Here is a 13,145-nt window from a genome sequence, read left to right as displayed (position 1 = left end):
TTTAAAGAGATGCATTGTAGCATTCCTGGCTAACAGATGCCATATATTCTCAGGAACTGATGTTAAATAAAGAGTTTCCTTTCCCAAAAAAACAAAACTGTCAGTGCTGAATAAAACAAACAAACAAACAATAACAAGATTGTTAACAATAATTAGACATCTGCTTGCAAATTGCATATAAATGTCCATAAACCTATAAACGAATAAATACACATTGGCAATCTAAATGGCCTACACCATAAATAGTGTGACTATAAATCACATTTTACTATATAGGCTAATGTAATAATCTTGCCTTACTGTACTCTAGTAAGCCTGAATAACACATTTTTACATCAAACACTCTTGTAATATAAGAATACAATGTTCACATGAATTATTCAGCGAGCTTCATTTGACAACCAAAACATAATATTTGGTAACATTTAGCTTAAAGGGGTACTTCAGCGCTGGGAAGATGAATCTGTATTTAAACTGGGTCATCGATGTAGTAGAAATGTGAAATTATTTTTGAATTTGGTGCTTTCTAGACTGAGAAAAGACCGAAAATGTATTTTTGTCTCATGGGGATGAAAGACTACAATTCCCAGAATGCTTCGCTGCCCCGTGAGGCCATTCCCAAAGCCACTAACTTGATTACTGTGACTGAGTTAGAGAAGACACTACAATTAAAAACTGAACGTGTGTGTTCAATATAATGAGTGAGTCACCGCGCGAGTATCACAGCACTGAGCACTAACTGCAGGAGTGAGATAAATGAGCTGATGAGCTCTCGTGATGAGAGCTGAGGTAATCGCGACTACACTCGTGGCATACGTTCACAACGCGAGTTCAGTCTGGCGCGTTTCAGTTTTCATGCCTTTGCAAGCTTAACTCCCTGGGAAAATGTTTTTAGATAAAAACTAAGAGAGTTGTGGGATGCTTAGTGATGGTGACGTTAAAATCCTGGGACCGTGGTGTAGTTCGTATAGCCTTCCTTTAGGTTTTTATTTCTGGCGACTGCATTTAGGCTTCAGAATTCATAAACGTTGTGTTCATCTGTGATAATTATCTTGATGAACAAACCGTGCAAATATCATAGCCTTTGTTGATCACATAGATAGTTTTTTTGTTATAATCCAAAAGCCTATGGGGAAATCCTATTGGGGTTTTGTCTCGAGGGAAGCAGTGTGATGACTGCCGGTTGGCCTATAAAGCCATACCTGCACCGTGCGATATCGCACAGACCAAATCAAAAACAGGCATGGAACCACATTTCAAAGCAGAATTAACGGCTGTAGCATTATTTTTCAGAGGCACAAGTATATGAACTCCTAAATATCTGCAAACATATGATATTTGTATGCTTCAAAAACTTACATACAGCACCTTAAAAACAGTCTCTTTGCATCTCGGTAAATGTATGCTGATTTAAGAATGTTTCAATATTTGTACTAAAAACCAAAAAAACTGAGTAGGAAATTCAGTTTTTGCAGTGTTGCTAGTATATTTAAAAAATAATTACAAAGAAATGCAAAGTACACATAAATGTGACATTTTGAAAATACTGAAATGGTATTTTCCTGCAAAACATACTCGACTAGTCTTTGTTTAATCTTACTGCCTATGTAATGATGAGGATTTTGGTTAAAATGTATTCAGTTGGCTCCATTTTTCTTTTTCTAATTATATAGGCCTACATTATTAAATACATATACAATACATAAATTACAAATTAAATGATCCGTTTATGAGCTTAACCATTTCAGTAAAAAGTTGAAAATGCAATTTGTGATAGGCCTAGATGGAAGCTGTAAATCTGACCGTTTGTGGCCTAAAAATAATGCATCATTTCACGTGTCATAATGTTTCGCATGCGCATGCGTGCACCGACCAGCCACTCTTTAGCACATTTAAACCTGCACCTCATGCACAGGGAAAGGCGTGAAGCTGCACTCATGATCCAATTAGGTGACTTTTGGGAAAGTTTTCTGCTTTTGCCTATGGGTGTGCGTTTCCATAGCCCTCTCTCCAAGTTTCCAGGGAAACAGACGGGCAGATCAGAGAACAGCAAATCAAACACAATTATAGTACATCATCTTAGAGCACTATTTCATTCAAAACGCCACACACACACACACACACACACACACACACACACTGGTCAGCTATAATAATCCAGCAGTTGTGAATATAGACACAAAGGGTTTAATTGATGAGGCGTTTTAAACCCTGCCAGTCGCAGTCCGTTAGTTATCATGCAGCAGGAGAATAATGGCACACTGCCTGTTTTTGATTAGTCTCGTGTTGGTTATGCTCAGAATCGCATATAATGAATAGCACTTATGCTCTTTTCTTTCAAATGCATATTGGGCACAAAGTACATTTAATGCCATACACTCGAAATAAAGTAGGCCTATACTTGCACTCTATCGAATAAAACGTACTGTATCAATTGATAAATAAGAAGAAATATACTTTTCCCCCCTTTCAAATGTTGTCATATTTGCACAAAACAAAAGTATTATTGCTTTAATTGTGGACATGATAACTGGAAACCACTGAGGTCATGACCTAAATATACGTAATACTGTTTGAAATATATATACTACACTACACTGTATTCTCCTCAATATATAGCATATATATATATATATATATATATATATATATATATATATATATATATATATATATATAGAGAGAGAGAGAGAGAGAGAGAGAGAGAGAGAGAGAGAGAGAGAGAGAGAGAGAGAGAGAGAGAGGAGAATATAGTGTAGTGAATGCTTTAATCTAGTTTTGAGCAGTATAATGTGCATTAGTATTTCCTTCATAAGTTTGCAAAGGTTACATAGTATGCAATGCGTAGGCTATTTCATTCCAGACATAACAAATATTACATTTTTCATTTTTTTTATTGTATGGGTTAAATTTAGGCCCTAGTATTCAATAAGTAGCCTATACCATTCCAAACATCGCCAATTTGTATCCTTTAACATTGTATTTAAAGTAGTACTATACATTCGTTATAACAGTAGTGATTCCAGACTGGTGCGCTTTACCATGCGCGCACTCCCATTGGCTGATATGCGCGCGCACGGGGGTTGGTGCGCTATTAAAGGCGCGAGTGGAAGCGCAGTGCCAACAGACAGTTCTGTCCTGGAGTACCGGAGACCCGACCAAGGGTGAGACAAACCACAACAAATGGATTGAAGCAAGGACAATTACACTCTCCGGACCACAAACCACTTCGCGTAAGTTCAAACTGAGATTCAACAGGTTTATAATGCAGGAACAGCTTCGGAAAAGTTACATCCATAAATACAGTTATGTATCACTGTGTTTACTTACGAATGCATTTAAAACTAAATATCCGAGTCATGCAGTATCAAATAACTGCTCATTAGAAATGTGGAGATCGCAGACGCATCGGTTTTTACCGTGTGTTAATTGCTTTAAATTTCTATCTCTTAAAATGTTTAGAGGTTCTTAATTATTGCCATTGATGGTTCCATGAAGAAAATTTGAAATTGTGCAATGCACAAAAGGTTCATTATAGTGGGGGGAGAGGATCTTTAGATGATTAAAATCCTTCATTATTAAAAAAAGGTTAAGAACTGTTCACTGAAGTGTTCTTTGAGAAACCCAAAACGGCTCTTCAATGGCATTGATTTGAAAACCCCATTGTGATTCTTTATTATAAGAGTAGCCTACGTAACTTAAGATAGTTTTCTAATTGTTGTTTAAAAAAATAAATACCCGTAGGCTATTCTTGGAAGGACTACACAATTTGAGGGAGATTCCATATTAATTTAGCCATGGTATTTTATTGGAAACTATTGGCAGTATGTTTTTGTAAGGGATATCAGCCATTACCACTTCATTAATTTAGTTAAGTATTTTATGTTTACCAGTTTAGACAATACAGACGTTTGTTAAAATAAGACAGAGCCTAAGTGTTACTCACATGATTTAGCCTACTTTAAAGAGAGCTCCGTCTCAGTATTGTGCATCTGCAGTCACAGAGCCAACTGCGCAATCCATATTTCATATCATAATGTGCTGCGGTATTCACGCACCGAACTCAGACCTGAAGTGCAGTTGTGCAGAGGATTCTTTCAGAGGGGAATGCTTTGTGCATCAAGTGCGAACATTATCTGATAGAGCAAGGGTTTTCAACATTTACAGACACACTCGGACCAAGCAGCCTAGCGATCCAAATTTGCTGGGCAACACAAGCCTATAGCCAACTGACTTCAATAAGTTCTACCATTTTTTAAAGGTTGGATTTGATCAGGAAGAAATAGCTCACTGCGATGCACTACACAGACCCCAAGTGTCCACATAGGCTAGTTGAAAATCCTGGTGATAGAAAGCATAGAGAATGTATAAAAATTAGGGCTGTCGATTTAACTCATTAACTTAAATAATTCGTTATTATGGGGAAAAATACCATGTTACATTTTAAACGCCGCCCCAGACGAAGTATTACATATATTACATTTCATAAAGTTGATTAATTAGTGACAAAGATGAAGCAGAACAACAGCTCACTGCGTGCGGGATGACGCTGCAGTTTCTTAAAAAAAGAATCAGGGCTAAAATTCCCCTGTATGAGTTTTTGTCTCATATTTATCTTTGTCTCATATTATATATTTGTCTTCATGACATATGCAATATCACATGAGTAACTCTCTTGAGTAGGTAGAACTTATTTTGATTGAGTAATTGCTTCATGGCTGCTAAAAAAAAGAAGAAGAAAAAAAAGTATTAATCAGCCATTTGAACATTGAATAAATGAATGACTTAATGACTTGATAATGTTACCGCCACCTACTGGCACATTTAGTTTCTTAATTAGAGTATCATTTCGTTAAAAATATATATTTCAAATTTCCATATGAATAAAAAACCCGTTCACCAAAAAATGAAAATTCTGTGATCATTTACTCATGACTGTTGAAGCCTAAACTGTTAATGTGTAATAAATTCTGTTGTTGAAATATTTTTTTTCTAAAGCTGCTTTTTGTCATGTCATCTCTCAGACAAATTTGATGTGTCATTAGTTTGATTAATTGTTTGCCACATCATGTAATTATTTAGATAAAAAAAATGTAATCACTTAACATCTCTTATAAAAAATACTTTAATGTGTGTTAGGATATTGTGATCCTTGCAATACAACATCAATACGTTGATTTTGTGTAAATATGTGTATGCATTCTTAATACGTACTTATAATATGCAATTAAACCTACAAGTTCTAGTCAGAAATATAATTTATTATTCCTGAAATACAGCAAAAAGTCATTTCATTCTTAAAGTAATTTTCACTTAAATTCAAACGTTTTCAAACCTGTATACATTTTGCATTATAATAAGCTTTGTGGCTTGAGTATGTAATGAAAGAAGGATGTTGAGTGCATGCTGAACAGCATCTCCACAAGATGACAGTCTACAATTGATAATGGAGAGGGATACAGGTGTCAGCTGTCTTCAACAATTGCTTTTTAGAGTTAACAGTGTTAAGATAGTGTCAGAATCTCCCAATAATCCACTGGGTGACAGTGTACCCAAAGCAGTGAGGAGGTGGACTGAATTCAGTTTGTATTTGCATTCATGAATCGCAGGTGTCAGTGTGGGTTGATGATTCTTCAATTCACTGTCTGTGCACACAGGGTGCAATTGCACATCTCTCCCAGACCTCGCAGAGAGATGTGGCTGCTGGAAAAGATCCGCGGTTCAGTGGAGGGTAACGTTCTCCGGCAAGGAGACTCGGCAGACAAGCAGAGCAAAGCCCCCACCTACTGCAATGTCCTCACCCCTGACAAGATACCTGACTTCTTTATTCCGCCCAAATTGGTGTGCTGCCCTCCAGAGGAGGAGACGCCAGAGCTGAAGCCAAAAAACGGGCTCCACTCTTCAACGTCAGAGCAGACCATATGCTGCAAGACGCCGCAGGGCAGTCCGCGCAGCCCACGCCTCATTAACAAGCTGGCTGGGGACACCAAGAACTTACTCAAAGCTGCAAACCGCCACATCATCCAGATTGAGAGCGCAGATGACTTGGTGGCTGGGGAAATGGGTGACCTCAACACGAACGCCGACCCCCAGTCCCAAACGGCCATGTCCCTGCCCTACGTACCCAAAGCGCAAACCTCCTACGGTTTCGCCACACTCATGGAAAGTCCTCATACGAGACGTAAAGAATCCCTCTTCCACAGCGACCCCACAAGTCCCCTCACCTCACCCAACACCCAACGCAAGACGCAGGGTAACCACCTAAACCCCAGCGACTGTAACACCTCCCACTCCAACCCCTACCGGTACTTCAGCGGAGGGGAAAGCGACACTTGCTCTTCGGCCGAGTCCTCCCCATTCAACTCCCCTCTACTGTCTCGTTCCGCATCTCTCCTCAAGATGTTCACCCACGAAACCCAAGCCAAAGTGTCCCGGGCCAAGCGCTCCTTCGCCCGGCACAGTTCTCTCTCCACGGATGAGTGCAGCTCCGTGGAGACCAGCCCGAATATTCAGAGGCGCCTCCGTTGCCCTCCTTCCCCTGCTTTCCGAGGACGGAAATACGGAGGTAACATGGATCGCTTCACACAGCACACCGTCAACCTCCACAAGGGAGGAACTCTACGCCTCTGCACAGACTACGATATCGATGCCGCCAGGCTTCACGTCCGCGTTCTGGCGGCTGAGGACCTCTACGACAAGCAGTTTGACGTGAAGAGCATCAATTGTTGCGTGGCACTGTACCTGAACCCGGGAAAGCTCCAGAAACAGCGGAGCACCATTATCAAGAACAGCCGCAACCCTGTCTTCAACGAGGACTTCTACTTTGACTCCCTTCCGGTTGCGCAGGTGAAAAACCTTGCCATCAAGATGAAGGTTGTCAACAAGGGCACCAGTCTGAAGAGAGACACCCTACTGGGCGAGAGGGAGGTACCCTTGAAGGAGCTTCTTTCTGGGATCTAGAAGTCCAGTTTCGTCCACCACCTGGGCATGGGACAAACGCCTCAATGCAGTCCTCAACTAACAGAACCAGACATGGAAATATCCCAGCTTTGATTGAGAGTCGCAGAACTCTCCTACTTACTGTGTGCACATTCCTTATTTGTTTACCAGCAGTGAGAGTGTATGGATGTACTGTATGTGTGAGATCTTCTGTATATATTCTGTGTATGGCATGCTCCGATTGTGCACGTGTGAGTTCCCAGGGTTTGTGTTTGTGCTGAGACCAACGTCTTCTTGATCCAGATCCTGCTGGGTCTCACTGTTGAAGATATCGACAGATAAAAACAGCTCCCCATCCACATGGCGTATCTCGTCGGCAACCGCTCATTTAGTTGACTGACACTTTAAAGTCACTTAATGCCAGAACACAAATGCATGCTTCATCAGCCAGTTTGGGCCTTAAAAATGATGTAAATAACATATATATTTTCCCCATGTATTGCTATAATAACAGTGTTTTGCCTTATTCCTCTTTAATTCCACTCTAGGGTTTGAAACTGTGACATTTCTCTCAATCGCACTGTAAAACTACTGGTATTTTTGCTGGTTTTCTTTTTGAACATTGTATCTGATCAGTTAAAAACACCCTTCAGCCTTACAGAGTGACAAGCTGCTCACTTTGAGAGACACAGACCTTTAGGGAGGGCGTGATTCGGGATTGGACAAAACATATAACATCATTATGGATGTCATGACATGATGATTTCTGTAAATAGAAGGCTGTTATAAATCTGCTTCTAGCTGCACCTGTCCTGAAATGACTCTCTATTCCCTATATAGCTGACTAAAAGAGTTTAAAATTACCATGGTATTAATTGGACAAAGGTTTTTTTTGTTTTGTTGTTGTAGCAGTAACTCAGATTAGCATGGGCTTTTGGACATTTGCTGTATTAAAACCATAGTTTTTCACATTTACTATGGTTATTTTTTATGAATATAATCATTCAGAACCTTAGTTTATATCAAAGCATCGTAGTATTACAATTTGATGCCATCACTTTGCCATGGTAATACCATAGTTTTTTGGATATGTAGGCCTACCATGGTAAAACCATCCTTTTGGACATGTACCATGCTAATACCATGGCAATCTTTGAAGTACCATATTTACACAGCAGCCCATAGCATGTGGTCCAAGTTTTTGGATATGGTATGAGCTGCCATGTAAATTCAATGGTTTGTGAATATGGTATTCATTTAGTGCCATGATGTATTTGTATATGGATATCAAAGAATTGCTTTACCATGGTACAATATTTTAAAGGGATAACTAAAAGCTTTCATGCTTCCTTGACATTTAAGTTTCCTTGTAGAAAGTGACAACTTGGATAGTTGAGTTGACTAAACTTAATATTTTAAGGCACTTTTTTACTTTGAAGCAAATTTTTTATAGTGCATAAAGGCTATGCTAACATACACCACGCTGACAAAAAAGTTTCTTCAGAAACATAACGTGTGAGTTTATGTTTCTTAAGGACATTTACCGTGCCCACTAGTGCCATTTTAGCTTCGATCTCAGGTTAGGGAACATATTGCTTTTTTGTTCGTGTGCACTTTAATGGAGTATGATCTTGATTTGCAACAGTTTATGGTGCGTTGTGGGTAACGTTTAGTAAAGTATAAAACTGTTCAATAAGATTTGGGGTATCCCCCAGGACGTATGGAGATTTCTCGTACACTGTTTATGTTCATAAAGTGTTCAGATGATTATTCTTCTATTAAACATGTGCACTGAGTTTTGGCATGTTTATAGTAAATGTGTCTAGATGTTTACCAATGGGAGCAATTGCATGGCAAAGCCTTCACAATCTCATTTCTATTGTTCTTGAGTCAGATGGTGAACATGTAAGCTCACATCTTTACTTAACATCTACTGTACTTTTAGTTTTATGACAGAGTGCAACAGTGACTGCCAATTTACCTGTATTTTTCAAATGCATTGTCAAGAAGGAAAAAAAAACCCCATTAAATAGTAGTACATCGAAAAGTCTGTCTTGAAAGTATTATATCTTCTTGTTAAAGAATATCTGTTTCTCTGTGGAGAAAATGTATGGGATTTTCACCCCCAGAACCTTCTGTTGCACTCAAATACTGTTGATTAAAGCGTTTAGATCAATTTGGACTTTAAAATTACTGTTGTATAAGACACCGTAATGCGTCATACATGGCAAGCTCTTTGTATGACCTAAAGAGTGTCCGGTAATATTCCTGAGAGCTCTTCAATCAGGTTACTGCACTTGAGTGGATTCAAACAAGTGCACCGCTATTAGAAGTGAGACAGATCGTCTCACATTTCTGGCTTCAGTTCAAGGAAACACATCTGTGTGTTTTTGATGAATCATTTGCATATCCTTAAGGGTGAAGTGTGTAATTTATATGACACATGCAATACCAAATGGAATTGCAACTAGGTTTTCACATGAGTGATGTTTGCTTGTGTAAAAGTTGCTATGGAGTTGTTGGTTGGCCATTTGCAACTTCCATAACCTGGTGTTTTTCCTGTGTGAAACAGTATTTCAATGGGGAAAATGTCAGACATGGGACTTGATTCTCCATGAGAGTTAATTGAATGGTGAAACATTTCTTTGGCAGTTGAAAAATAAGAGCAGTTGGTGATATCAAGCAAAAAGGAAAGCTGTTTCAGAGGCGTTTGATTAATAATTCAATATACAGTTTTCTTTTCTTTGGTATACCGTGGGCTGATGAATCATGTGCAGTAGGAATGTGCCCGAAGCCGAATACTATGTTTGAAAAAGAAAATGTAGGAGCCCCTACATGGTAATAAGAGGAAACTATATATATTTCAATGCTTTTGCGTTCTCTCATAAATGCTTTGCGTTCACCCAAGAAACTTTGTGTTCACTTGCAAACCCTTTTGGTAAACAAGAAAAAAAATATGAGATAGAGGAAAAAATTGCCAGAAAAACTTTGCGTTCGCTTGCGAAACCATTGCTATTCCTTCGAGAAACTTTTCCTCCATGTCATGTCTTTTCTTTTTGCATGTCCCTTTACGCACTCCGTCCTCTTGCAATTATATAGTTGGGTAATTATATTGTAAATAGGCTATTGTATAATTATATTATATATATCAGGAAGTTGCTATCAATATGCAGGGTATTGAAATCGTTCACTTTTTATTTTTTACTATCACTTTCCAATTCACGCATGCTTTGTGTATTGGGACCACACATTTTACAAGTTATTTGTCAATGATGCTTAGGATCTGTTGAGCACCAAATCCTTCACCATCAGTCCTGTCAGTTATCTTTCCTTACTATATGATAGTGATAAGTGATATCTGATGTACTGTAATGAAAGCGTTAAGCTACACTGTAAAAAAAAAAAAAAAAATGTCTCCAATTGAAAATATTCTAGTGAATGATAACAACTAAAAATTTTAGTTGGCCGAGCTGAAATTCTGTGAATTGATGCAATTTAATTGACAGAAATTCAGTTCGGGCCAACAGAAAAATTTAGATGTGATCAGTCACTTGAACATGTTCAATTGGAGACCTGATTTTGTTTTGTTTTTACAGTGTATTCATTTTCCATGCCTTTCTGAATTCGAATTTAGGCATCGGGCACATCCCTAATTTACAATAAAGGTGAGGTCACGTTGGTGATATTTTGATATCAATCAATGCATGTAGCAATCAACCAAATTTCTGTTGGTCAATGCCGCAAACCTGTGTGACCAACTTAAAGGGCTAGCTCACCCAAAAATAAAAAAATTCTGTCATCATTTACTCACCCAAAGTAGTTCCAAACCAGTATGAGTTTCTGTCTTCTGCTGAACACACGCACAAAAAAAGAAGATATTTTAAAGAATGTTGGTAATCAATCAGTTGACAGCCATTAATAAGTCTTGTTCCTGTCGGTGACTGAGCCCTTTTTGATTCCATATAGGGAAAAAAACGTTGGTAGTCAATGCCTACCGTCAACTGTTTGGTTACCAACATTCTTCAGAATTCTTCTTTTGTGTTCAACAGGCGAACGAAACTTATACAGATTTAGGATGAGTAAATGATGACATATTTAAGAGAACTATCCCTTTAAACCCGTTAGTGAAATCTTTCATCCACATACAAAATTCTCAATCTCATGGATTTCGTTTGAAATGACTGGCTTTTGGCAGCCAAAAGTAATTTTAAGTTCATCTTGACTTGCTATTTTGCATTTTGACACCTTTCTCTCTCTCAATCAAAATCTGCTTATATTTTTGTGTATTAATTTTAAGTTTCATGATACAGCATGCTTCATAAGTTTAAATGATTAGTTCTAAACAATCATTCCTTTTAAATGCAATGATTTAATTGATGAATTTGCCCTTTTCTAAATCACATTCCTGTTTTTTCCTTCTCTCATTCATTTATTGGGTGTTTTCTGCTCTGTTGAGTTATCATCTTTCCTCCTTCATTGAAAGCACTTCCATGCCTCTTTCGCCATGCTGAAAACATTTATTTTATATTAAGGAAATAAGCCTGAACACCTTGAGCACGCGATCTGTAATTACACTCCGGATATGATTCTTCATGTGTTTCATGCGGATTCTACACTGTATACTTCCAGGGTACAATGATTCATTTATTAAATCATTTCTATTTTCAACACTCTTTTAAAATGGCCAAATTGCCGGTGTATTAGAATTCTCATCAGAGCCACGTATTGAAAACAGAAAGTCTTGTTCCTGTCGGTGACTGAGCTCGTTTTGATTGGCAGAGATTTCAAATTAGAAGAAGAGAAAGGATTCTAGAAGAGATTCAATATAGGGGGTGTTAAATCACATTTCATTCCCGTAGCCATATTGCTGTATGTGAGATTAAAGTCTCTGCTTATGTTCGGATAAGTCATGGAAAAAGAAGTGCCTATCCACTGTACTTGATTCCCGTTCCTTCCTTCCCTACGCCCGTCACCAGCCACAGCGTTCCTATGCATGTGTACATAAACACGTCACCTGTGATGTGCCACTGCAAATCCGGAAATCCACATTCCTTAATAGTGTACCGCAAAGATGTTGTTGTAGTTATTCTGAAGATGGATGTGGTTATTATTAGATGCACTGTTGTCATGCCATTAGTTTAGTTTTTGCATCTCCTATCCAGTGGTTTATTCTCTCTTTGTATCGCTTCCTCTTTTCCAGACTGATTTTCTATCCATAATTTTACTGGATCATGCTATTGTTGTCTGTTGATCATGTCTGTTTTCTTACCTTGCTCAATAAACGTTATATAGATGGTGTACAAAGATTGATCTCTGTCTTTTAACCTCCAGTTTTGAGTCTGTTTCTGGGAATGTGAAACATGATTTTATTTGTATTTCAGCATACACTCTAAAAAATTCTGAGTAAAAACAACCCAATGTTGGGTCAAATATGGACTAACCAAGCAGTTGGGTTGTTTTAACCCAGCGATTGGGTTGTCTTAAGCAAATATTTAACCCAACCGCAGGATTAAAACAACCCAATCGCTGGGTTAAAATAACCCAATTGCTGGGTTAGTTCATATTTGACCCAACATTGGGTTAAAACAACCCAGTATTTTTTAGAGTGTAGGCACTAAAACATACAATATCAACATATAGCAGGATCTAACATTTTAGAGATGAGAATACAAATATACATCATCATTCATTTATTGTGCACATTTGTGACTTATTTTAATTGTCTTGGAAGCTCAACAAAAAAGAGTGTAGTAGGCACTACAGATAGTAGGCTTTTATTACACCTGTCTATTTCCTTCAAGGCATTTTTCTGAAAATGTTGCTCCATATTTTCTGATATTTCTACACTCTACGAAAAGTCCACAATAAAGCAAATATCTGCATTGATTTTTCACAGGTGTTTTACCCAACTTTTGAATTATGCATTGTATTGTGTTGTGCTTTAGGGTTAAAGAAAATGTTCATAAACTTACTTGTAATTTTCTGCAATTTCTATTTAATCTTTGCTACAGGAGAGGGGGCGAATTGCCGTGTTAAATCATCAAAATCGACAACATACAGTTAGACCCTACCGAATAATACTGAAAGAGATGCTTCCAGAAGTCATATTCCGGATATGAACCAAAGCGTTTAGGCTAGCTGTTATTAAACTGCTTATTTAAAAAATGCTTGATACTAGAGAATTGGTTAATTACAGGTCAATCTGA

General features: G+C 38.0%; 1 protein-coding gene across 1 annotated transcript; it reads left to right on the top strand.

The window, feature by feature from the left end:
- Positions 1–3,066: 3,066 nt before the first annotated feature.
- Positions 3,067–12,217, top strand: LOC137089258 (C2 calcium-dependent domain-containing protein 4C). Its single transcript, XM_067452794.1, has 2 exons — positions 3,067–3,233; positions 5,658–12,217. Exon 2 carries the CDS (start codon positions 5,695–5,697, stop codon positions 6,958–6,960), a length of 1,266 nt encoding a protein of 421 aa, XP_067308895.1. The 5' UTR covers positions 3,067–3,233; positions 5,658–5,694; the 3' UTR covers positions 6,961–12,217.
- The last annotated feature ends 928 nt before the right edge of the window (positions 12,218–13,145 follow it).

This window comes from Pseudorasbora parva, chromosome 9 (assembly GCF_024679245.1).
Source record: "Pseudorasbora parva isolate DD20220531a chromosome 9, ASM2467924v1, whole genome shotgun sequence".
NCBI classification, from domain to species: Eukaryota; Metazoa; Chordata; class Actinopteri; order Cypriniformes; family Gobionidae; genus Pseudorasbora; species Pseudorasbora parva.
Note: the sequence above shows the minus strand (reverse complement) of the source record. Positions and strands in the feature narration are given on the sequence as shown.